The 27,166-nt window shown below is 46.2% G+C and overlaps 1 protein-coding gene across 2 annotated transcripts in view; it reads left to right on the top strand.

The window, feature by feature from the left end:
• BRINP2 (BMP/retinoic acid inducible neural specific 2) overlaps nt 1-27,166 on the top strand; it is an 88,883-nt gene that overhangs the window by 50,145 nt on the left and 11,572 nt on the right. For both annotated transcript variants that reach the window (XM_081915078.1, XM_081915079.1), the window contains exons 3-5: nt 16,311-16,501; nt 21,525-21,724; nt 25,973-26,078. In XM_081915078.1, the coding sequence (XP_081771204.1) occupies nt 16,311-16,501; nt 21,525-21,724; nt 25,973-26,078 (497 nt within the window). The remainder of the gene's footprint in view (nt 1-16,310; nt 16,502-21,524; nt 21,725-25,972; nt 26,079-27,166) is intronic.

Genomic DNA, 27,166 nt, shown 5'->3' with positions numbered 1-27,166 from the left:
GCTTTTGTCCCTGACAGCATCTGGCCCTTGGAAAGCTGCCCAGAAGGCCCTGTGGCCCTCAGGAAAGGGCTCCATACCCCTGCTCTAGAGACGATATCCCGCTAGGGAGGTTCATCCGACAGTATGAGAACCACTGCCGCTGGGGAAAGGAGGGGTGATCTTTGAAGCCCTGTGAGAACAAAACAGAACACAATGCATGGGTTGGGGGAGGCTTAAAGTGTAACCCATGAAATGTCCCCATTTGGAATGCTGTTTATCAGACTCAGAACTGGCATAAAGAGCTGCTGGGCTACAGCTTGATTGTTAACATTTCGGGGATTGGCTTGAATAGACTTCATGGCGATGTCACTAGGAAAGATTGTCATAAATATTTCAGTGGCTGTTCTCGGAGAAAATGAGCAAAGCCGGTTGTACGAGGCAGGATCAGTGGTTCAGCTGGTTTGTTTTTGTTTGTTTTAATAAAACAACAACAGCAATGGGTTGTGGTAGTTTGCTTGCTTACTCACTTGACTTTCTCATTTTGGCAAGCTGCAACGGAACTATCCAGGCATCAAAATTAGATTGGAAAAGCAATCATTTTAGATTGACAATTCCTTTGGTGACAGGGGAGCTGTCAGCTGTGCTCCCTCCTAGGAGGGATTTAAAAATTCACTTTTCTTCTCGTGCCTGTCACCTCTCTGTGCTCTTAATTGTGGTAGCTGTTTTCGGTGCAAGCTACTTCCATCAGGACCCTGAAATACAATGACAACGGAAAAGCTTGCGCCAAAGTACTATTAGTAACAGCAGTAACAGAAATGTAATGATAAATAAAACATAAAATAAGGATCTTTTTGTGGACACTTCCATTTGAACAAAGTGATTTAAGGTTCTTACAAAGCAGTATTGAACAGGCACTCACAGCCTGAACTGCAGGAGGAGAGAGACTGGCTGGACTGAATACAACAGAGGTGCAAGATAGCAGCAACGCAGTTGGCCTGGCTGCACATGAGATTTACCATATCAAAATTAGCCCTATATAAACCTAACTCTGACTTTTGAGAATATTGCCGGTATTAAATCATTATTAGTGCTTGGTTGGTCCTCTTCGCCATTGAGTCATTTATTAAGCAGGTGACGTCATTACCCTGTTTTCAGCGCCTGCTTAAAAAAAATTATTTAGGCAAGCCTACCGCGGTATGTAATTTTATTATCTATATTTGTTTGTAAAAGTGTTGGTTTTATCTACATTTTGATAATTTGATTATGTCGCCTTGTTTATAAAGTTTTATTTCATTGGTATTTTCTGATGAGGTTTTTGGGGGGTTATTTTTTGTTAGAGGGTTGTTGTTTTTAATTAAGTGGTATATAATTATTGCTCAATAAATAAATAAATTTAACAACATACAGTACATTAACTTATTAAATACAGTAGTAGCTTCTTCTGGGGGGGGGGGTGTGGTACACCATTTTGTGGTCCACCTCAGGTGCCAAAATGTCTTGGGCCTGATTCTGCCTGATTCTACCAGGGGCTGTTGGGCCACTGAAACAGTGGTTTGATGGGCCAGATCCCTAGGGTTTTCCCTTGATAACATAAGCTACTCAAGTGTGGCTCCAAATTTTTAAAAATGATACACACTGGTGGGCACCTGGGTTGTTGAAGGAATGCACCCTGTTGGTGTATTTGCAGAACATATAATGTCCGCAGTGATGGACTGGAGCTCCAAACTGGGTAAACAGTTGAAATGAGGGTTGAATATGTTTGCCAGCATGAATCGACCAGCCTTGAGTGTCCCTTGTCCTTTGCCCTGCAGTTATAGGTTTCCTTTCACAGCTTGGTACGTCTTGTTGCAAATGCCAATAGTTAGGCATGCGGCATTGCAAACATTTATTTGCGTAACCGAAAGGCAAAGTGCAAGTGTTTCTATTCAGAACTTTCTGAAGAAGAAACTTCAAATTTGGCTGATGTGATATTAGGATAGCCACGATTCAAAACAGGATTTCTGGAATGGTCTCTGAATTGAAGTGCCTAAGCCAGGGGTGCCCAAACTTTTCTCAAAGAGGGCCAGATTTGATGAAGTGAACATGTGTGAGGGCCAACCAAAGTTGTTGAGCTTTTCTTTTTTTAGGATTTGGACATGCCTGGCCTAAGCCAAAACAAATTGTCCAGAGGTTAACTGTGGCTGATGTGACTAGAAGATCTTAAATAGGAATTCATTTCTCTTGGAAGCACACTAAATCATCCACAAAAGCTCAGTCTGCCATCATCCTATAGAGGCTCAGATTGGAAGTTCACACTTCCTTTGAGTTGACCTGTTCAAAAAGATTCCTTGTGCCTCCACTAGATGATAACCACACAATTGATACAGTACCACCTCCCAATACAGTGCATCTCTTGATACTCCAAGAGAAAAGATCTCAATGGTTAATTTTTCATCTCTTGCAGAACTTCTGTAAGGAAGCCAGGACTGCTAATAAAATAAAGATTTACAGGGAGATAAATTAAATGTGCAGTTAAGATACTGCTTTGGAGGAAATGGCAACTGTGATTATTATTTTTGTGCCAGACTCTGGCACTGTTCTGTTTAGGGAAAGGAGACAGGGCTGTGGATGAAACTGGGAGGCACTGAAGCTGTTCCAGTTTAGATGGTTTCCCCAGATCAGAAGCTTCCATTTTGAATTTGTTTCCATGGGAAGATAATTCCAGGGTATTTATTTATTTAGTTACAAACTTGCAACAGTATTTAAAATCACAGCAGGATTAACATTTATAATGAAATAGACATTCCATAACTACTTCAGTATTAAAACTCCGATATACATTAACCCCTAAAAGCCATCAAAGGGGAAGGGAGTCCTAAGGTCCTCTTAAACATTGGCAGGGATGAGGCCTGCCAAATCTCAGAAGGAACTACTTCCAAAACTGTGGAGCCACTGCTGAGAAGACTATATTATGAGTACACATCAACCGGATTGTCTTTACCAGTGGGCACATAAACAAGCCCTCCAATGCCATACTCAAGGAACAGACTTATGGTGGGTTGGTGGGTTTGGGTCAGGTGGCTAGTCTCCTACCATTCAGGGCTTTAAAGGTTATAACCAGCAATGGCAATGGCAGCCAGTTCAATTGGTACCATTTTAGGTGTAATATATTCCAGTAGCTCAGTGCCAACCAGCAGCTGAAATCTGTACCAGCTGACAGTCTCCAAAGGCCCCACCACTTAGAACAGGCTTCCTCAAACTTGGCCCTCCAGATGTTTTTGGCCTATGATTCCCATGATCCCTAGCTAGCAGGACCAGTGGTCAGGGATGATGGGAACTGTAGTCTCAAAACATCTGGAGGGGCGAGTTTGATGAAGCCTGACCTAGAATGCATAGCACTTCAGAAAAATCATAAGCTATAACTAAGATTAGTTCTGGGTATATTTCTCGTAGTTTGTCTTGGGGACAGAAACCGTAAGCCTGGGTTTGGACAAACAAGAAAAGGATAATTCAGGTTTGGTAATTACTGTTGATCAGGATTCAAAAATGTTTAACACTCAACCTTTTCAAATTGCACAAGCTTCGTTCTCTATAAATGTCTTTCCATGTTATTGTCTAAAGCTCAAGGCAAATTGCCCTGTATCTGTGTTTCATCCTCACAGCAGACCTGTGAGGCTGTCAGTGCCCTGCGGCAAGAGCCCAGTTTGGTGCTTTAAAAATACCCTGCTTCTAAATACTGCAATTTCATGTAAGGGAAGCTTCAGATTTGGAGAAATATTGGTTTCCATTTTAGCTTTAGTTACAGGGCTGTTTTCTTGGGACAGGAGTTAAAAGTTAAATGGGAATACAGAAGTCAGTGGAGGACATTAGCCACAGCAGTGGTGCAAAGACAAGCATAAGCCTGTCTGCTTAATAATAACAGTATTTATATTTCACCTTTGAGCACACAAAGCATTTCACATATCTTGTTGTAATCCCTACAATAGCCTTGTAAGGTAAAGGTACCCCAGACCGTTAGGTCCAGTCGCAGATGACTCTGGGGTTGTGCGCTCATCTCGCTCTATAGGCCGAGGGAGCCGGCGTTTGTTCACAGACAGCTTCCAGGTCATGTGGCCAGCATGACTAAGCCGCTTCTGGCGAAACCAGAGCAGCACATGGAAATGCCATTTACCTTCCCGCTGGAGCGGCAACTATTTATCTACTTGCACTTTGATGTGCTTTCAAACTGCTAGGTTGTCAGGAGCTGGGACCGAGCAACAGGAGCTCACCCTGTTGCAGGGATTCAAACCACCAACCTTCCGATCAGCAAGCCCTAGGCTCAGTGGTTTAGACCACAGCACCACCCAGTCTGGAACAGGTAGGACTCTTCTTTTGGCAGCATAGCAGGCATAAGAAGCAGGACCAGAAGGTGAGCAACGGGAGCTCACCCCGTCATGGGGATTCGAACCACCGACCTTCCGATCGGCAAGCCCTAGGCTCTGTGGTTTAACCCACAGTGTCACCCACGTGGAATCATATTATTAACCCCATATTGCAGTTGGATAAGCTGAGAGGGTGGCTTGCCTAAGGAACCTTGTGAGTTCCTGGCAAGGCAAGATGGAAACCACAAGCACCCTGATTCATTGCTATTGTTGCTCAGCTAGTACACTACATCAGCTCTCAAGCACTATTAATCAGGAGGAAGCTGATATTTTTGTATTTCTGTAAGCATCTGAGTCTGAGCCAAGCAGCATTGCCCTGTTAACCAAGTGAGGCATGGAATCGGTTCCTTGTTCTGTGACTGTCTTGCAGCTAGGAGCGAGCCGGCTGCCAAGACGGGTGGCGGTTGGGGACTTGTCCCAGAAGCTCCCTGCTCTCCTCTGGGAGGAAGCAAGTGCCAAGATCAATCCTCACAAGCTGAAGAGAGAAGGGAACCTGCCATTTTCTGGCATCAAAGACAAGCAGCAGCAGTGGCTCAGTGCATTACCTCATTGAGGGGAAGCATACTGAATGGTCCTGAGATGGTGGTTGGGGCTCGGTGTGCCACACCACTCTGCTTTTCTCTGGACTGATGATAATAATAAAAATAATTGCACCAGCAGTAAGAAGAACTAGAAGTCCCTGGACAGCGTGTAAAATGGCAGAATCATTGATTCTCTGTCCAGATCATTTAAGTGAGTGATGCCTGGTGTGGTGGTGCAGAGCTAGAGAGCCACCCTCGTGCCATCTGCTCTGCTCTGCTCCACTCCAGCCCTATCTAGACAAGGTGAAATGTCTCCAGTGTTGGGAGGGTGGTAAAATGGCTCTGGCCAACCTTACCGGATGCTACTGATTTTAGTTGAAAGGGTGTGCTAGGGCGATCGGCTTTGACCTATCTCTTATCTTTTTCGGCACATCTGTGGAACGATAATTTCAAGCACTCTACGTGAGGCTACCTTTGAAAGTGACTCGGAAACCACAACTATTCCAGAATGTGGCAGCTAGACTGGTGCCGGGGAGTGGCCGCAGGGACCATATAACACCAGTCCTAAAGGATCTTCATCGGCTCCCAGTGCATTTCCGAGCACAAGTCAAAGTGTTGGTGCCGAACTTGAAAGCTCTAAATGGCCTCGACCCAGTACGCCTGAAGGAGTGTCTCCACCCCAATCACTCAGCCCAGATACTGAGGTCCTCCTCCGAGGGTCTTCCACTGGGTCCCTCACTGCGAGAAGCGAAATTACAGGGAACCAGGCAGAGGGCCTTCTCGGTAGTGGCACCCGCCCTGTGAAACACCCTCCCTTCAGATGTCAATGAAATAAATAACTATCTGACTTTTAGAAGACATCTGAAGGCACCCCTGTTTTGGGAAGTTTTTAATGTCTGGTGTTTTATTATGTTTCAAAATATGCTGTAAGCTGCCCAGAGTGGCTGGAGAAATGGGTGGGCTGGAAAAATGGGTGGGGGTATAAATAATAAAATTATTCTTCTTCTTATTATTATTATTAACCACCAGACCTGTAGGAGGATTGTATATGACCTAGCTAGTTTTCTAGTTGTAGTTTTGCTTATTAAAAAAGAATGGGTAGAATCCCATGTGATTGACTGCCTGCATGATTTAGAATAATGAAGGGCAGATGAAGAATTCCTGTAGTAGGAGGACTTGTCAATTCTGTTGTTAAAGTGTTGGGCTAATTACAAACTGGCAAGAACCTGTTGCTTTCATAATGAAAGCTAAAGCTATCATCATGTAAAATATATTGGATATATATTGGATATCTCAGTGGGTTGTGCTATTCATATGTTTTAATCCTATTTTGAGGCGTGTCCCGCTTTTTCCATTGCATTGTTATATGACTGATGGTGGCCTTTGGCTAAGCAATAAAGATTTGACATCTGGGGTTGGTGGATTCGCATAATGCGTAGACTAAAGCCCTCTCCAGGAGTTACGTTTTTAATATTTGTTTTTAATATTTGTTTGCTATATGTAAGTCTCCTTGAGCCCTTCAGATATAAGGTGATGTGTAAATAAAGTAGCAAAAGTTGTAAGAATAATAAAGAAAATGAGTGTGAAAGCAGCAGCAGGGATGGGCATGCCAACCCTTGGTTTTAGGTTCTGTCACCTTCCAAATTGTTCAGAGTCCTAAAAACAGGAGGAGCCTCCATGGTAAGGTTACCAGATTTTTTTCCCCAGTGAATCGGAGGACACAATAAATAAATAAATAAAGTATGTTCGAGACATTGGTGCTGCAGCGATGGCAGTGGCAGAGGGGCGGCTGCCACCTTGACCTCAACCACCATGTTTCCCCTTCCTCCAAGGTTTCTATCTCCTTTCTTCATGAGCCTGGGCAGCCCCCAAGCAGTTGGTTCTTTGTTGTTGGTGGTAGGGAAGTGGTGTGCAGTGGGTCAGGCATGGAAGGCGGAGAAGGAGGGCTGAGAGCAGCGGCGCTGGCGAGACTCAGGCAGCGTAATTCCTCCCTTCCCATTGGAGCAGCCCCAATCCCATTCCTACTTGCATGCAAGCAGGAGGGGGCGGGGATCCCTCAACTGGGAAGGAAGGCTTCCCGTTTCCTAACTGAGAGATCCCTGCCCCCCCCCCTGCTTGCACACAAGTAGGAGTTGGGAGGCTGCTCCGATAGGCAGCATGAAGCCTCCCTTCACAGCTTAGATGCTGAGGTCAGGGAAATTGGAGGCAGCCCAGAAGCTGCATCTTTGAGCCCCTGCAACACCATCATATGGGGACTTCCGAGCAGCTCCTGAAGTCAGCCAGAGCCAACTGCTCCCGGCTGCTGAGACTGCCGCTGCTGCGTTTCCCGGGGACATTAGATGAAATCAGGGGACTTATTCGTAAATCCGGGGACTGTCCCCAGGAAATGGGGACGTCTGGTAACCCTACTCCATGGACACAAAAGTGTCTCTCCCCCCCCCCCCCATGCAGAAAATCACTGCCTGCAAGTTGGACGGCAGTAGACCTAGCAACAGAGTGTCCTGACATTCAGCCATTCCATGGAATATTCAGTCATATAAGGCCTCCTTCAGGATGGTCTGTCCCTGGAAGGAGTAAATAAATTTGGTGACGCTACATGTATCAGCTGCCTCTGTTGGTGCTTTTATGTTCCTATCTCTCCATGTGGTGGTGAACTTGGGGAAGTTACAACTAGAGGCAAGAATCAGCACGACTGGGGGAACAGCAATGTTTGCAGTGCAAAACGAATACCGCCCCCCCAAAAAAAACTATCCAGAAGGCAGCTTCCCCCCCCAAAAAAAACCCCCTGGCTTAAGGACTGAGCATGCTTAATAGCTACAGAATATTGAATGATAACTAGAAAAGAAAAAACAGAATGTGTGTGTGTGAGAGAGAGAGATAAATAGAGGGAATTGGAATACTCTGCTTCCAGGGAATGGCTGAAACCCTCCCTTCTTAGAGCACTCTTTTTAGGGGAGAAGACACGCTGCAACATTTTGTTTTAGGCCCCTCTTGGGTCTGGGTTACTGTGTTCTTGGCCGTACACTTACTGGGCAACCCACATGAGCTAATGAGGAGGATTGAGCCACACTCAATCATTCTTTATTTTTTTTTTGTATTTGTCAACTTCCCTAAAGGGCACTTTATCTGCCCTGCTCAAGTTCTGTTTCCAGCCTCCCCCGCTCTGCTGCTCTTGTTTGTGTAGGTTGATGTGATTTGGCATCATTTGCAGATTTCTAGCCAGTGGGAAGGTAGAGGCACGGGGGCATCTCAAGTCATGATGGACGAGCTTCTGCAGAGTTCTGAGCCTGGCAGTTTTTCACGGTTCTTGCTCACAAGCTGCCTCATTCTAATCAGCCCTGTCAATTCCTCACTTTAATGAGCATCACCAAAGCCCACCTGATTATTCCTGAAAGAATGGTGCGCTTGGCCCCTCCCCAGCTTACGGAAACCCTAATAGCCAGGATGTGGCTTGGGGAAATGAATGCACACAGGGAGGAAAGAGATGCTGAAAGGCAGTGAGTCTGACAACAACAACAGCATCACTGGCGCCAGTGCCTGAGCTGGGTCTGTTCTCTTAAGCCCTGGCCTTGAGAGAGTTGGGTTCTCCCCGCACCTTCTCTACCTTCACGCACCCACCCTTTCTGCTGTGGGACACCCACAGCCTCTCTTGAGAGGTTTCTGGCAACAGAAATGGGGCAGGAAGAGTCAACCCTGTGGGACTAGAGCAGCCTTAATCTTTCTGTTCCTCTGCAGCAGGCAGGCTGCTAACCCTTTGTGAGTGGGGTTTTTGTTTGTTTCGGAGAGACAGAAGCGCAGGTGAACTTAAGCCAGCCTTATCCACTGCAGATTCCTCCCTTTCTTCACCTTTGCCACAGCCTTTTAACAGGGCAATGCAGTACTTAACTCAGACCAACACTGCTACTTTTTGATGGTCTCATTTCTCTCTCTTTCCCGCTACAGTTTTCCTAGTGGCTTGTTCAGCAGTGAGTGTTTCCAGGAGTTGAGAACAAAGGCGTTCCACTAGGGTTGGCCACAGCTTTGGCAACTTTCTATGGTGATGTCAGAACTGACGTATTAACACCCAAGAGTCCTGTTGGATCCAGCTGAGGCCTTGCCTAGCCCAGAATCTTTTTCCATCCCTGGCCCTGTTGTTTCAAGAAGCTCAAGGGCAAGGCAGGAAGGTACCAGCCTCCTCCCATGGTATCTGGGATTACAGGTTATGTATATGCCAGCAGTTTAAAGTGCAGCAAGGGCATTCCCCTTGGTGTGTTTCAAGTCACATTTGCATGTTGTTGTACACATCAAAGAGGGGGTGGGGATATCCAGTGGCGTAGCGTGGGGGGTGCAGAGGGGCCAGCCACACCGGGCGCAACATCTGGGGGGGCGAGCTCGCCGCCTCCGGAATTGCCGAAGAGCCTCGGGCGCAGGCTGTAGCAGAGCCCCATGTCTCGCGGAACCGACGAGCTGTGTGCGCGTCCAGGCTGAAGGTGTCCAGCAGGTAGCGGCTCTCAGCGCTTGCCGCGGTCCCCGCGCGTCAGGACAGCGGAGGGCGCGCCAGGCAGCCCCTCCTCACAGCCCCGCCGCCGCCGCCGCTGCTGCAGCTGCTGGGCCATGTTGCATTTTTCTCGCCTCTCTGCCCGCCTCCTCCTCCAGGCAAGCGGTGTCGTTTGGGCAGCAGCGCCAGCGGCAACTCGCCTCAGATCACCTGACATGCACCCGCTGCCGCCATCGTGGCTACCTTACCGTAAATACCCCAGCCCAGGCAGCAGCAAGAAGAAGCTGGCAGCGGCGGCAGGTTAGGGTTTAGGGGGCGCAAATTACTTGCCTTGCCCCGGGTGCTGACAACCCACGCTACGCCGCTGGGGATATCTCCATGCAATGCACATTACCTGTTTGGTTTCCCTACATCTGGAACCAACTCCTGCTCTTGAACCTGCCACCTGCACATGCACAATGACTGTCTGAAACACACACACCTCAGCTTCGCTGTGAAGTGAATGTGGCTCATGTTTTCAATGCGATGGAAGCTGGTTTCAGGCAAATGCATTAAGCAGCAGTACACGCAGGTCTCTCTATCCGAACACAGAGCATTCTCAGGAAATAGTTTGTTAGACAAGCTTCTTCTTCCTCTTTGGTGATCACACGTGGCCAGGTAAGATTGTCTTCCATGAACACGGTCTCAACAGTTAGTCTGTAAATGACTGTGGAGGCCAATTCTGGATCCACACGTTCTTCCACAGTGGGGACATAGGTTTCCAGGCGGGAATTGATGACGGTGAGGGTTTGCCAAGTGTGCCTTCTTCTTAGCACGTTTTTTCCTTTTGTCCTGAGTTCGAGCATCTTCAAAGTCCATGACACCTTTGGTAAAGGCTTTTCTCCAGTTGGAGTACTCGCAGACCAGTGTTTCCCAATTGTCAGTGTTTATACTAAAAAAAATTAGATTTGCCTTGAGTGAGTCTTTAAACCTCGTTTGTTGACCGCTAGTATTACACTTTCTATTTTTAAGTTCAAAATAGAGTGGGGCCTGCAAGATGGAGCTGTTCCGCCAGGCCTTTGGTCAGGGTCCAGTCTGACTCCCCTCTTTTTACAAGACCTTGCATACAAGTGGCCTCTCTAACTCTTCTCCGTGGCTCATACAAATAACTGAGCCTGGTGAGCACTTAATGTTCCCATCCCTTATAGTTATAGTTATAAATTGTGGGGTTGCCATCTGATTTATTCTGATTTTAAGCTGTATTTCAGTCATTTGCTGGATTTTATGTTTTAATGTATTATATACTTTGATGTTAGCCGCCCTGAGCCCAGTTTGGCCGGGGAGGGTGGGATATAAAATAATAATAATAATAATAATAATAATAATAATAATAATAATAATAATAAAAAAGAAGACGAATACAAGGCATTCTCGGGAAATAGTTTGTTAGCCGAGGATTCACATAGCAAGTCTATGGTTTCCATTTATTCCTATGGGGGAATTTCTAATGCATTCCTGACCACAAAATTTTGACTCCAAGGGGATGAGAAAACCCAATAAAACATTCTGAAACCTTGCAAAAAGCAAGCAAGCAAGGAAGATGCTGTCTTATTTGTCTAATCTCTCCCCCTCCCTCCCACCATGGCTGTCCCAAACCAGCAAAACACAAAAACCTAGGATTGTTTAAGCTGCTCATTTGGTTTTAGTACTACATGCAGGTCCTGCTGTTTGGATATCTGAATCTGAAGTATGTATAGTGAGGTTCCTCATGTTTGGATAACTGAAGTTCCTTCTAACAAGTGTTGGGATAGCAGGACCTGCATATATTTTTCAAGATAGATATGTATTGTAGCTAACACAATGTGTAAATGGCTCAAAACAGCAGGAGTGGGAGCACACTGGAGCCAAAGAAGATGATAATGTGTACCCAGCCATAATGTCTCTGAACACCAGCCCACCAGCCCAGCCTCCTCCTGTGTGTCTCTTATTGGTTATCATGCAAAGCACTCAAAAGAGGAATGGAAACACCACATTTAAATCAGTGAATGTTGAGAGTCATCTAAACGTCATTGTCAATGTTTTATTGTGTATCCAAAAGTGGGGGGGAAACAGATTAATCTGCAGCTGGTTAGCATTCCCATGTGAATGTCAATAACCACTAAACTTTGTACATTCAGTGACATACATAAATAGATGTGTTTATCTATTTATTTAGATTTAGATTCCATCTCACAGGATGGGTAACAGCAGCAAAATTATAATAATAAATCCATCAGATCTCTCCACTATTTCCCAATCTATATTTAAAAGGATTTTAATAAGATTTTGAGGGTTTTATTCTAATGCACTTTAAAAATAATAAATAAATTGTAAGTTGCCCTGAAGAATTTTTAGTGAAAATGAGCAAATAGATAAACCCACTGTACTGGCATGGGTTCAAAATGGCAGAGACTTTTCATAGCAGGATATTGACTGGTCCTTTGTCAATGATGCAACCCTGGTCTGCACCAGCCAGTTTAAGATTTAAAAAGAGCTCTGCTGCGAGATTCACCAAATAGATTGTATTGGTTAAAAGATATGCTCTTTTTGTTGCTGCCACTGCCATGTGGTAGTAATTATCAAACTATGTTGTATGAAAAATAAATAAACCCACCTTCAGTATTGTGTGTGAGCGCACTGGAGATGCAATCATGCAGAAGAACTGCAATCTGCACAAAGTTTGTGCCCAGGACGAATCTCAGTGGCTTGAACAGAAACCAAAATTGGTGGGATTTAATTTTTATTCTTAGCATTTTAGAAATAAGTTTTCCAGGTTGAAGAGTGAATTGTGCATTCAGTTACAATTAAGTAAAACATGTTCCTCAACTACCAGGAGTTTGGAGAAATTGACTTAGGGTTTGCAATCTCGCAACTGTCATTTGAGCCTAAACTCTGCTCCACTCCACATTTACCCTGGTTTAAAACTTAGTTTGGCAGCTGCGTGGGTGGCCTGCTCAGAAGTCTTAGAACTCTGTGTTATTGCTGGCTTTGCCAGTCATGCTATACTCCCTTGCTTCTCCTCCATCTTTCCCAATCAGACTTAATTAAAGTGTTTGCAAGCCACAGCCTGGTTTTAATTACAGTGAAATTGTCAAGATTAGAATGAAATTGGCCGATCATTGTTTACAGCGGCATTGTTAGGGGACACAGCAGGCTGCCGAAATCATCTCCATGCCAGCCATCATAGTGTGAAGAATATGTGAGGCCTCTTAAGTGGAGGTCTGGTTGGCACGTAGCTCATGACTTGTTCCACAGGCAGCAGATGTTAAACTGATATGTATAAAATTGCTGAGTGTCAACACGTTTATCTTTGGCCGAGATCTCAATACAAAGAATGGCCTGATAGGTGGCCCAAAACAGGTACCGCTTTTGTTAATTACATTTTTGCCTCACCGTTCTTCCCTCAAGGTGCCATACACAAGGTACGCCTCTGCCTCCCCAGTCTCAGTGCAGTCTTGTGAGACAGGTCAGACTGAGAGAGAGAGAGATTGCCCCAAGGTCAAACTGAAGTAAATAATCAAAATTTAAAGTGAATCATCTGGAATAAAGCCTATATTTTGCACACAGAAAGACTTAAAACTAAACTCAGAAATGGCTCTTAGTGTAAAAGCTGTTTCATAAATGGGGGCCTTTCTTTATAAGCCAAGTTCTAGTGTGAAGGAAGATACAACTCCAGTCACAGTGGTAAGGTAAAGGTAAAGGGACCCCTGACCATTAGGTCCAGTCGTGACCGACTCTGGGGTTGCGGCGCTCATCTCGCTTTATTGGCCGAGGGAGCCGGCGTACAGCTTCTGGGGTCATGTGGCCAGCATGACTAAGCCGCTTCTGGCGAACCAGAGCAGTGCACGGAAATGCCGTTTACCTTCCCGCCATAGCGGTACCTATTTATCTACTTGCACCTTGATGTGCTTTCAAACTGCTAGGTTGGCAGGAGCAGGGACCGAGCAACGGGAGCTCACCCCGTTGGGGGGATTCGAACCGCTGACCTTCTGATCGGCAAGTCCTAGGCTCTGTGGTTTAACCCACAGCGCCACCCGTGTCCCTTAAGGTGTCAATGTGCAAAAAGGGCAGCAGGGCCGCTGGGCTTTTAAAGGAGAGGAGATTTTGTCAGGTTGGCTTCTTGGGACTTGGCAAGGGGGTGGTGGTGATGGAAATCCATATAGTCGGGTTTCATTTCAGACTCAAATGGAACTGTACTGATAATGGCAGAGGTAGACACAATTATGAACCTGTCAAATAGAGGACTACACATTCTTCCCCTGCCAGTTTCCCCACCCCCCTCTCCAAGACAAAAATGGTTCCTTTCAGATGGGGTAGGAGTAACTAGCAGCAGAGAGGCATCACTAAAATGCAGGAAGCCTTTCAGTTTCTCCTTCACTGTAAATTATGTTCCTGAGCTTGCTCAAGAGCCTAATCTCCCACCAGGCAGCATGGAATTTGCAGTTTCCATTGTCTCCTCAGTTGAATCAATAGGCAGAGGAAATAGCAAATCCCATGGTCTCTAGCCATTCTTTTCTTCCTGTAAGAACCCAAGAGAGCAGGGATGGGGAAACTTTGCCCCTCTAGGTGTTGTTCAACTATGTTTCCCACAATCCCTGCCCATTGGCCATGCCAGGCGGGACTGATGGAAGCAAAGCAGGATCCAGAGCATCACCTCTGTAGTTGTATCAAACCCTTTAAAAGGCAAGCCAATGTCTTCGTGGTTTAGCTTGACAACCGTAACATAGGACGAAGCAGATGTGTAAGTCGTCTTGTTGTTACTCTTAAGTGGTTTTGCTTGCTAGCCTATTTTATCCTGCCTTTGGGGGAAGGAAAAGAGTAGCCGTGCAAATATATGCCCTTTACCTCCTTTTATAATTTGGGGCACTTTATCAGATCTACAGATTGCCAGTGTTTACTGTGGTGTATAGACTGCCTTGTATAAATCTCTCTAATGTCCTATCCATCTGGAAAGCTGGTTCATACAGATGGGGTATGGATCAGAAATATTCCTTGAAGGAATAGGATCAAACTGACGTGAACTGAATTCCGCCAGCGCTCTTGGCCTAGTGCCACTATGTGTTTCCACAAGCTGTTGGAATCACTCATTTCTGGTTGTAGCAATCAGCGTTGCTGTCAAGGTACCAGGCACAAAAATGAAGTCTTCAACAGAGTTGCCGTCACATTTGTCTGAAACAAAAATATTGATGGGAATTTGGAGGTTCCTGCTTAGGCAAAACATCCAAGGACTTCCTAAGGAAGCAATAAGAATGTTTCAGTAAGACTAAGGAAATTTATTGGTAGTGGTGTTCCATACATCTTTACCTGAAGCCCACCAAAAACACAATTGCAGGTTCTCAGTCGAACTGTTATTGTGAATGTTATCTTCTGCCTCTTACCAGCGTTGCTTGTCCTGTTTGGGCTGGTGAAGCAACTCTCCACGAGGGGGGGAAATGATAATAGCTGCAAAATTTAAATGTCCAGGTGAATTGGGAGGTTTTTGATCAGGGGGAGCAGATGAGGAATTTCGAGGAAAGGAAAGGAAAACAGAAAATAATTTAGAGTGTAGCTCTGTGTTTATGCAGAAAAGTCTAATGGAGCTCAATGGGACTTAATCCCTAGTAAGTATACTTAGGTCTGTAGTCTTAATTGCATTTTTTCCCAGGGTGTTTTCTGTAAACCCCTGGTTTTCAGAACACTTTGCATGTAATATTTTCAGTTGCTGTTGTTTATCGTTTTCCGGAGATGTCTGTACTGTCAGGTAAGCAGTGGCGTAGCGTGGGTTGTCAGCACCCGGGGCAAGGCAAGTAATTTGCACCCCCTAACCCATGGATTTGCGCCCCCTAACCCTAACCCCCAGATGTTGCGCCCGGTGCGGCCGGCCCCCCCTGCACCCCCCACGCTACGCCACTGCAGGTAAGTAAAGTGTGTGAACTGGTATCAGAACAGCTTTTCAATGTCTTTGGCAGGGCTCACCTCCCCCTCTGGAACATTTTAAATTAAGCCTACAATCTTCACACTGCAAGGCCTGTGCTTAAGATTGGATTCATACAGAAACCCAGAACGCTCAGAATATTGTGCAGAATTCTCTAGTGCATCAGCCTTCTTCAAGCTTTCTGTCTTTGTGTTAGGGAAGTCGGTGAAGGAAGAGGTGGACCATAGAGACTAGTGTGCAACTTGGTCCTCATCCCTCCCCCAGTCCCACTTGAAGCAGGACTGGCCTGAGGTGGACTGAGGCAGCCATCTTGGGGTGGGGGGGTTGGAATCCCAAGGGGCAGTGCCACCCCTGCAGCCAGAGGAGCAAGGAGAAGCAGTGGCTTCTGGTGAGATCTTGTGAGACTCTTCTTACCACCCCTTCTCACTTCTCGTGCAGCCCTACCACTGTTGCCACTGGGGAAGCAAGGATCAGTGGCTGCAGCTTCTGGGTTTTGGCAAGATTTCACAGACCTCCCACTGGGGGCCAAAGTCACACAACCCCAGGAAGGCAGTGGGGAGGCAGCCCCTGTTTTGCCTCAGGCGTTGAAACAGGACAGGCTGCCCCTGAGTTGGAGGGTGAGCATTTCAAGCAGGGAGCGTCTTTTACTTCTGGGGGCGCCTTGTGTGTTTTAGAAACCTGGAAAATCAGGGTTCCGAATTGTGTCAGGGAGCCCCCACGTGCATAGGAGGCTCCCCACTTTGGGACGTCACCCTCCAACTTGTGAGGATGGCTGGAGTGGTAATGGAAGTGGAACTAGTGTCCTCGCCCCTGTTGACCCCCCTCCCCATGTGTATACTTAACTCACAACAGAGTTATCTTCAGAGGGTCCTTTATCCCCTTATTCCTAGGTGCTGGAAACGTGCTCCTTCTTTATATTAAGAAAAACCAGGCCTGGGTCCTGGATACAGTTATAATTGTGCTTACTTTGCCATTACTGTTTTCTTGGCTTTCTCCTCCAGAGAATTTGCTCGCTGGAAGGTGAATAATTTGGCATTGGAAAGGAAAGATTTCTTCAGCTTGCCTCTGCCCCTGGCTCCAGAATTCATCCGCAACATTCGCCTTCTGGGGCGTCGGCCCAGCCTCCAGCAGATCACCGAGAACCTGATTAAAAAATACGGGACCCATTTCCTGCTCTCTGCCACACTTGGAGGTGAATGGTCCCCTTTCTTCCCATGTGTTTTCTCTCTTAAATTCAAAAACTATAGTCTTCAGCCACATCGGCCGAGTACCTGAATTAAGTGTTGTGTTTTTATATTAAAACATGTGTTCCAGGCACACCAAAAGCTCTGTATTACTGTAACAGTTTTATTAATTTATTCATGCGTTTAATTTATGTCCTACTCTTCCTCTTCAAGGAGTTCAAGGTGTGTATCGGTTGTGAGATTGCAGATTGTCAACGTGGGAACAAAAGCCCCTCATCATGTGTACACAGAATTAAGTTGCATTGAGTTCAGTGCGGCTTACTTCCAAGTAACTATCCATAGATGTGCAGCCTTACAGTCCCATGCACTGTATCTTTACTCAGAAGCGGGTCCCATTATACAGTGGGAAGGGGGGTTGGTTACTCCCAAGGAAGTGTGCAAACGATTGCGGCCATGCAGTTGAAGTCCATTGTATCCATTGTACAAAATGTCCTTGTTGTGCCAGAGCCTAGGCTGGCACCCAGTGCACAGTTGGCCATACGATGGCAACCATCGAACTGCAAGCAGTATGCCTGGTGGTAATGCCCACAACTCTCTTGAACAATAGTTTTGCGACCCTCCAAGTCACGGCACCTTCCCCTGACAACAGTTACAGTCATACCACATCACCCGCCCCCCCGGTCATCATGGTGCCACATCTCAGCAGACTGACACGCAGCCCACAGGCAGCAGTGCCATGAGTGTGTCGCAGGCAACTCTTCACAGCTTCGTCAGCAAGGGGAATAAGAAAAAGAAAGATCAGGCTGAACCTCACGGGAGGCCTCTATGCTGGCACCACAGCTCAGCAACCAATAGTGCTGCTCATACAACAGGGTTAAAATTGTTCAAATTCCTCTTCCCAGCCCAAGGATTATGGCCACACACATGTTTTCAGCTCAAGGCAGAACTGCCACGGAGAAGCAGCCACACATTTCAAAGCATCAGGAGCAGAAGGAGCATAAAGATTGGGGGGCATGACAGAAACAAACATTGACTCCAGAGTTGTTTACACAAAGGTCAAGATGGCCCTTTTGCAAAGTTGTGCCCTCCATATGTTTTGGACCACAACTACCAAAGCCAGCCTAGACCGAAGCTTAGGGAAGGTGAAGTCTGAAATATCTCTAGGGCAGCAGCTAGGGGAAGGTGGCCAAGAGCCCTACACTTCAACACAGCTTCTGAATCCTACTGATTTTTACACATACATATATATATGGGCACTCAGTGGGGAGATCATGCTGAATGGAAAAGTTCAAAGGTGGATAAAACTGGCCTGGCATGGGGAAAACCCAGGCTCCCCACACTCAAGAGCCACTCCATAACTTCTTAGTCACAGAGGCGGGCATGTATCACTGCCACCCTGGCTTTGGTGGGTCCCCCACCCCATCCTGCACTCGTTACCGCTGGTCGTATTTTGTTTTGCTTATTCAAATCTATATACCATTTTTCATACATAATAGCCAAGTGGTGTACAAAAAAAATACAAAAAATAATAATAAATCTCAAATTAAGTCAATGGTAGGAAACTAAAAGGAAATAAATCCAACTGGTACTACATGGTCAGGAAAGGCCTCCACAAATGTGTTTTCTTCAAGCACTGAAATTGCATTTGGAGCCCAGGCAGTTCCACAGGAAGGCAGTAGTTCTCAAAAAAAGTTCTCTGGGCCACACTTTTGGAATAAAAATTGGCTCACACCACACCAAATTTTTAATTGATAAAAAATAGATCTGAAAACAAAAAAGAAACCACTCCTAGCAGCCCTTGATTTATAGCAGAAAACACAACTACTTAAAATATCATCACGAGGCATCCAGAAAGTATAAAATAATGCATCTACATAACAACATGAATCCTTCGTGAACTATAATATTGGATTGTTCTTGAATCTTCCTGCCACATCCTTTGAGAAGCGCTGCAGCGAACCTCTGCAAGTTGCAGCATCGCCAGGTTGGCCTCATCTGACAATCTTGGTGGGGTGAGAGACACTTTGTCTGGTAAGCTTGATCCCCAGTGCATTGTGTGCACCAGCACAGGCAGATTACAAAGAGGCCCCCTTGGCTCCATGGGACAGCACAGATTCCACAAGCCCAAGGACCAGGTCTTCCCACCACTAACTCTCCATCAGACCAACCACAAGACTGTGGTCCAAAGCAGATGAAATGTTTACTTACCATGAAAAAAGCCACAGTGGGCAGTCACAGGAGTTGCTTAGTGTGTTCTGTTATTGTATAGCCCTCCCCATAACTGCCCTGCGCTGGGGTCGGCTGAGAGAAGGCACATTGCCAAAGGTGAGGGAGCTCCATGGATGAGCTGTACCATCCTGGCTCTTTGTGGTGTTGTGGTGGGCTGTTTCTCTTTGCTGAAGCCACCCACACCCCTTCTCAGTCTTCCCATGTATCTCCCCACGCCTCTTGTCACACCGAGCAACTTTGGGAACCTCACGTAGGGCATTGGGGTCCGCTGAATCGCCCTTTCCCCAGAATCTGGCAACAAAGTTCTCACACTAATACAAATTGGCGTGAAGACTTTGTTATTATTGATTAAAGCCGTAGTTCAAGGCAGGGCTTAAAGTAGCGGTATGGATTTTTAGAAATCCATAAGTCATGTCTACTAATAGCAACAAAACAAGCTTGCCAGACAGCTAAAGACAATTAGTGACATTTTGCTGTGCAAGTGACCAATTGGCTTAAATAATACCTCCTCACTTGCCAAGACTGCTTTTTCTTCTCCCCTCCTTAGTCTGAACGTGTGTTTTCTGTGTTTTGATCTTCTGTAGGTCTATTAAAAGTCCACTGTGGAACTGCTGTTGACATCCATATATAGAATTAGCATGTTCAAGTTATAAATGGATCTGATTTTGTGTGTGTGTGTGTGTGTGTGTGTGTGTGTGTGTGTGTGTGTAGAAATTGCCCAGAGGCAGGAGGAGGATATCCTTAGTTTTAAATGTGTTTGTGGGAGGGGGGTTATTGTTTTGTTTTTTTTTTGTTTTAATTATTTGTTTTTTTTTATCTTGTGAACTGTCCTGAGATCTTCTAATGAAGGGCAGTATAAAAATCACAATCATAGCCATAATCATAATCATTTTTAATTTATTCAATGAGAGTTGGCTTAAATGGACCTTCCATAGAAGACACCTAGGGTGCTTTATAAAGCTTAATATATGGGCACCAACAAGCATTATGGGGCTCAGGAACTGTGTGGATCAGGAGTTGGTTCATTCCGCCCAGTGCCACCAAGGGGATTGGTCAAAGGAAGGGATGGCAGGCCTAGAGTTGGAAGGGATCACAAGGGTGATCTAGTCCAACCCCCTACAGTACATGAATCTTTTTGCCCAATGTAGGGTTCAAACCCACAACCCAGAGATTAAGAGTCTCATGCTCTACTGACTGAGTTATGTTTATAGAACACTGCTGGAACAGCCTAGAATCCTCTTGATCTGGAGAGTCAGGTGACAAGCAAGGAGCCAATCAGATGCCAGTCCCTGATACAGAACTTCTGGATTTGCCGCGTTCCTCTGTCAAAACTATCCGTATAGTTGAGGGAGGACACCAGGTTTATTAATTTATTAAAACAATTCTATCCCAAGGGATGCGGGTGGCGCTGTGGGTTAAACCACAGAGCCTAGGACTTGCCGATCAGAAGGTCGGCGGTTTGAATCCCCGCAATGGGATGAGCTCCCGTTGCTCGGTCCCTGCTCCTGCCCACCTAGCAATTCAAAAGCACGTCAAAGTGCTAGTAGATAAATAGGTACCGCTCTGGCAGTAAGGTAAAACGGTGTTTCCGTGTGCTGCTCTGGTTTGCCAGAAGCGGATTAGTCATGCTGGCCACATGACCTGGAAGCTGCACGCTGGCTCCCTCGGCCAATAAAGCAAGATAAGCGTTGCAACTCCAGAGTCGGCCACAACTGGACCTAATGATCAGGGGTCCCTGTGGTTTCAAACAGACAGGCAAATTCAAAAGCCTGGTACAAGAAGTGTGAAAATAAAATAAAGAGGTAGTTCTCTTAACCTCTTCAGGGAGAAGGTTCTACCATTTGGGAATGATCAGTGAAAGTCCATCTCTTGGCTCTCCCTGTCTGGACCCGTCACAAGGCCAGAACAGTTAGTAAAGCCTGCAGATTAGCTCCCAGTTAGTGAGTGGTTTGTATAAAGTAGAGATGGTCCTTGAGGTAGGAAGATCTCAGGCTATGCAAGGCTTTAAATCAAACTGGGCATGGGAACCAATTGGTGACCAGTGTAACTGGCACAGAACAGGTTGAGCATGCACTTAACACTTAACACTTGTTAGGGGATAGACAATACCATTCTGCTCCAGTTGAAGATTCAACGTTACCATCCAGGGCAGCCGCATCTAGTGTACATTGCAGTTGTCAAACCAGGACTGGATTAGAGAAGAGGTAATGGATTACTGAAGCAAGGTCTGATCTGTCTAACCCAGGGGTGGTTGGGACATTAGCTCAAGATGGGAAACTGTGCTCTTAACAACTCTAAGCTGCTTCTTCAGAAGCAGTTCCGAGTCCAGGAATACATCCAGATGTTCAGATATGGTCACAGGGACTCCATAAATCACCGGCAGGCTATTGACCTCCAGATCATACCCTACCAGTATTGCCTCTGTGCTAGTCTTTGACTCACCTGCTAAAGGTATTTGCCCACCTGTGGACTCCAGATATGGACTGGTGACCATTGAAGGACTTGAGCCAGGGGGAGTGAATTAGCTTTGTGGAGAGTGTGGGTGAAGCGAGTCTGCCGGAAAACAAAGCCGTGAGCCTCACATAACAGACAAGGAGAGGCAAGGGGTGATCGTGATGGGATGGCAGTCAACTTTTCAACGTTTTCCAGGGATCTGGCTCTGGTTGATGCTCTTCTGTGAGATGTGCATTTTGTCCTTTCGTTAAGCTGGTGATTGGACAGTCACCCAAAAGGGACACTGAGCCCAGAGCATCTGGGTCCTGATGTGCAGCTCACTAAACACTGTGCCTCATGCCTTTGCAGGAGAAGAGTCCCTGACCATTTTTGTGGACAAGCGCAAGCTCAGTCGGAAAGCGGAAGCCGGCGGCCTGGCAGGAAGTGGGGGGAGCAATGCCACCGTCTCCTTGGAAACCCTGCACCAGTTGGCAGCCTCGTACTTCATTGACCGGGAGAGCACTCTGCGGCGCCTCCATCACATCCAGATAGCAACAGCTGCCATCAAGGTAACCCTGGAGGCGATCCAAAAAGCAGGGGGATGTTCCCTAGCACATGAAGCCATTGGCTTCCAAGGCATCTCTGTGTAGAGCGTGTTGCTGCAATCTAGGCCCTTGATTGGGTCACCACTTCAGCATCAGGGGGGAAAGAGAGAGAGCAGAATAGGCCACAGATTTGCATTAAAAATGCACGTGCTAATTTATATGTGAAGGTGTAAATTTAGCAGTGATAACTATGATGCAGTGCTACGTGTCGGTACATAGGCCCCCTATGCAGCTGCCCAATTCACCTGAGTCTTCCTCTTCTTTAATAATAATTTAATAATATTTATAAATTTATATCCCGCCCATCTTGCTGGGTTTCCCCAGCCACTGTGGGCAGCTTACAACATATAAAAAAACCCACAACAAAGCATCAAATATTTTAAAAAACAAAATATCCTATACAAGCAACAAACCAACCAATAAATCAATAGAAACCCATAACAGTAACAATAATAAACAGTTCACAGTTATACCCAAATTAAAATAACCGCCAACCCCAACTAAGCATTTAAACAACATCAACCTGACAAAAACAAAACAGAGGAACATTAGAAACATTTTAAAAACATCTTCGAAAGAGGGAGAAGATTGCCCAGGTTAAGGTTCCGCATGAACAGGCCTCTGCTGTTACTGGGAATGAGTGGGAGGGGGCTATGTTTGCTCCTCCCCCTCATGCACACCATCTTGGACTGGTCTTGCTTGAGAAGCTTTGGCTAGACTTAGGACTTGTAACAGGGGTGATTTGCGGGGAGCAAAATTTTGCATTTGAGGGGGTTTGTTATGGGCGGCAGCCGCTGCGGCCAAAAATGGTGGTAGCACTGGCTCTTGTCCCAGGGCTCACTGCATGTCATTTCTCAGAATGAAACTCAATCATGAGGTTGTTTGGTTCCTGGGGAATGGGGGAGATGGCAACTCTCGCCGTTAAATGCAGGGGGGCTTGTGCGGTAGCCATCATTCCTCCGCACCCCAAATGCTCTGCTGGGAGGCCACTGCAGAGAAGGAGGTCTGAGGAAAAGAAGGAAAAGAAACTGCACAGCTGACACTAATAATAATAATAATAATAATAATAATAATAATAATAATAATAATAATAAATTTATTATTTATACCCCACCCATCTGGCTGGGTTTCCCCAGCCACTCTGGTTGGCTTCCAACAAAATATTAAAATACAATAGTCCATCAAACATTAAAAGCTTTCCTAAACAGGGCTGCCTTCAGAGGTCTTCACACACTGAAAAATTGCCTTTCTGTCCTATTTTTGCTGCTTGAAATTGGAACTGCAGGTTGGGGTCTGTGTGTGTGTGTGTTTGTTTGTGTGGGGGTGGGGATATGAGTATGGGCTGTGAGTATAATAGAGAGGAGGTTTGGCACTGGTTATTACTTATATCACAGAATGTCCTTTTTGTTGTTGTTGAGGGTGGTTTATTGTGCGTGGGATAAGCAAGATACGTACCACAAGGGACCCTTGGAGGATTCACAGAAAAACCATCTCACGCTTTTGAAGGACCCACATCCATCAGGACACGTTGTCTTGTATGAGGGATGGAGCAGGTTTCATTCTTGCTGTGAAATTGTCCCCATTAAACGGAGGAAGGTAATGGGGTTGTAGGTGCTGAGCACACCGCCTGCCCCTGTTGATCCCAGGTATAGAGGAGCATTTAAGCCTGCTCCTTTCTGTGTCATCCCATTCCAGATTTGGTTCCTCCGTCACATGACAGTGTGGCAGGATATTGGAAAAGTCTCCTACATCCTAATCATGACCTCGTTCTTTGAGTGCAGATCGTTATGTAACCAAAATGGCACCATCTTCCTATGAGATGGAGAGATCAGCAGGGCTTGCAGATGTGGAAAACATATGGGGGGGAGCCCAAAGGACAGGGGTCAACAGTTGTTTGACCCTGCTAGGGCACTTGCTGATCAGCCTCACCCAAGACTGCACCCCAGAGGCAAAGTCAAGAAATCCCTTTCCCAGCCCCACTAACTGATTTTATCTTCCTTTTTTTGGAGGGGGGGGCAGGATTCCAATCTCCCAGCTCCCTCCAACAATGTACTGCAACAGTCAGACTCAGACCAGAAAAGACGCTTGTTTTCCTGTTCCATTTCATTTTGTGCAACAACTCTGCTTTTATTCCCCCCCCCCCCCGCTTAGCCACTCTCCCCCTGCTTGCCTGCCTGCCTGCCTGCCCACCCGCCCCATCACATATGCCTGGATTTTAATTTGCAGGTTGCTTAAGCAAGGCTGCCATCCCTGAGATCTGCTACCCAGCTCTGCAATTATAAACCTATCGCTTTAGTCAGCCTTCCCCTCTCCCATTCCACTCCCCCCCCCCGCCAAGGAAACAGGAGGGGCAGCAAGCAGGGAGTCAGACCACAATTGGCGCCTTTGTGCTATTTGTGGGAAATCGGCCATGCTAATGATGGTGAGCTTTCATGGGGGGGGGGGCGGTGGCTAGAGGCAGGGCTGTTCTCCATCAGCAAGCCAATTACTGCACAATTATTCCTCCTTTTTAGAAGCAAAGTGGCCTCTTGCATTCTCATAAGCCTGGAGTGCTTGGCTCAAGTTTTACTGTTTCAAAGCTCTTTCTCTCTCTCTCTCTCTCTCTCTCTCTCTCTCTCTCTCTCTCTCTCTCTCTGTTTTGTCGCATTTAATGTCACTTTTTGTTGGATTTCTGTGTTTATACACCCACCCACAGTTTGAGGATGTTGAGGGTAATTCAGTGTCAACAGGGCCAGCTCATGAGGTTTCAATGTCCAGTGTAGAAAATCCAAATGTCCTCTCCCCCCCTCCCCCGCTAGTTGAACATGGGTCCCATCCACCAGCAATGTTTTGCCTGCGAGGCTCAATTGAAACAAACATGAGCTGTGCAAGAATCCACACTCTTCCTGTTTTTCTCCCATTCAATTTGATGAGACTTGCACAGGAGACAATCCTGGTGGATTGTGCCCAGTGGCACATATCTCTCTGTCTCTCACTCTGCTGGCCTTAACGGCACACAAAATCTGCTTCCATGCTTTGTCGTAGGACCGCTTCTGTGTGCAAAATGGCTCAAACCATACGAAACTCAAACCATACAAAAATGCAAATCAATGTATACAAGCAATTATGCCTGGCTTAACCCCAGCTCCCGGCAAGCCAGCCTAAATAGTAGTTTCAAAATATCCCTGGCTAAGCTTCTAAAGATTGCCTGATTTCCCTCCATCTGGAGCTTAAGTCTTGTGCACGTGGAGATACACACTTTCGCCTTCTTGGAACGTGTTTCTATCTCTGCCTCTCTGTTCACCCCATTGTTTGTGGCTTTAGAGATGACTACTAAAATGTGAGGTGGCTAGGCTGAAGTCACGCTAACGCTCACAGTTAACACACACACACGCGCACACAAAAACACACACACACTTTCTTGGAGGACTTGAATGGAGGGTTTTCGTTTAAGGACCAAAACAAATGCAGTTGTGAGGAGGGCGTGGTGTCAATGTGAGCAGAGCAATAGAGGATCTTGAAAATACATGGAGTATTTCTCCAGCGAGTGGCGCTGTGGGTAAAACCTCAGCGCCTAGGACTTGCCGATCGTATGGTTGGTGGTTCGAATCCCCGCAGCGGGGTGAGCTCCCGTCGTTCGGTCCCAGCTCCTGCCCACCTTGCAGTTCGAAAGCACCCTTAAGTGCAAGTAGATAAATAGGTACCGCTTTATAGTGGGAAGGTAAACGGCGTTTCCGTGTGCTGCGCTGGTGCTGGCTCACCAGAGCAGCTTCGTCACGCTGGCCACGTGACCCGGAAGTGTCTCTCGACAGCGCTGGGCCCCGGCCTCTTAAGCGAGATGGGTGCGCAACCCCAGAGTCGGTCATGACTGGCCCGTACGGGCAGGGGTACCTTTACCTTTACCTTTTTATTTCTCCACTGGGAGAAAACCAGCCTTTTGGGAAGGTGAGGGTCGAAGAGAACATTGGGAAAGGGCTCTACTTTCCAGGTAGAATGGTAGAATTGTAGAGTTGGAAGGGACCATGAGGATTGCCTAGTCCAGCTCCTTCAGCAGCTGTCCCATATGGGTATCGAACCTGCAACCTTGGCGTTACTAGCACCAAATTCTGTCATCAAAACATATGCACACAATTCAACCTAATGTTCAGAGCAGGTATGTTAAGGATGGGCAAAGGTCCTTTTATCTTTGCATTTCAGTTGTTTATGGTAAAGCTGCCCTCTTCCATTGCTTAGGTCACTGAAACCAGAACGGGGCCACTTGGCTGCAGTAACTACGACAACCTGGATTCTGTGAGCTCTGTTCTTGTCCAGAGCCCTGAGAACAAAGTTCAACTTCTCGGTAAGGATTTTTCTCCTTCCACCTGTCTGGAATTGCATCCACATTATCCACTGGACACTAACTGGACTCATCTTCTAACTTGCTGACAAGGTGGAAATCGCAATCCTAAGTTAAAATGCATTTGTCTTGGTGTGTTGCTTGCTCTTGGCTCACAATCTTCACCTTCTTTCCATGGCAGAAGGCCTCAGAACGGGAACTGAGTTAGATCACTCTGCACCCTGAGTTGAAGGCTTAAGCCCAGCTGCCATGGCTGGAACTGTTTCCTGGCCCAAGGCAGATTCTGCATAGGGATCCCTTCATTTATATCTGTAACTTACCTTCAGCTCTGATCACACTCAAAATCAATCAGAGGATGCGCCTTTAAGTCAAGAGCTGGATCATGCAAACTCTTGCAGGCCTGCCGACCACCTGGGTGAGTCATATGACTGCACCACATACACAGAAACAAAGTTATTTGAATGTGTGTGTTCTTTCATTGAAGAACACACAGTGCTTGTGTATGTTACAGGGGTAAATTGGGGTTAAATACTGAGGATTCTGCATATTTTTATGAAGATGTGGAGAAAATCCATAATCTATAAGAACCAACAAGAAGTTTGGAATATCATCCATTCAGTGCTTTTTATAAACAAACAAACACACTAATGGATGCTATAGAATCATGGACCAAAGACATGAAGTACATCATTTTGTTAATATGTGTTGCCTCCAGTAAATTTTGTATATTGCCCATGCAATGTTCCGGCAGGCAACTGGGCTAGTTTTGTCTAAATCTTGCTGAAGATAGCATATTCAGACAGAGGCCATGTCCAGTACTTTCCCATGAGGTCCATTTTAGCCAGAGAAGCTGGAGCTTGCTGTGGAAGTCAGAGTCCTCCCTTAATTCACCTTCTTTTGATGTGTGCACAGTCACCAGGGCTTGTCCTCAGTCTCTAGCCAACTCACTTTAAGCATGTGGAGGTGTGGGACTTTTCAGTATACGCACAAACAGATAAAACTCACAAATCAATGGAGTTACGTTCTTTTGCAACATCTAAAGGGCAGATATCATGAAAGAAGCCATTGTTCCATAGGGTGTTCCATAGGTC

Source organism: Podarcis melisellensis (genome assembly GCF_964234715.1).
Source record: "Podarcis melisellensis genome assembly, chromosome: 6".
Lineage (NCBI taxonomy): Eukaryota > Metazoa > Chordata > Lepidosauria > Squamata > Lacertidae > Podarcis > Podarcis melisellensis.
Note: the sequence above shows the minus strand (reverse complement) of the source record. Positions and strands in the feature narration are given on the sequence as shown.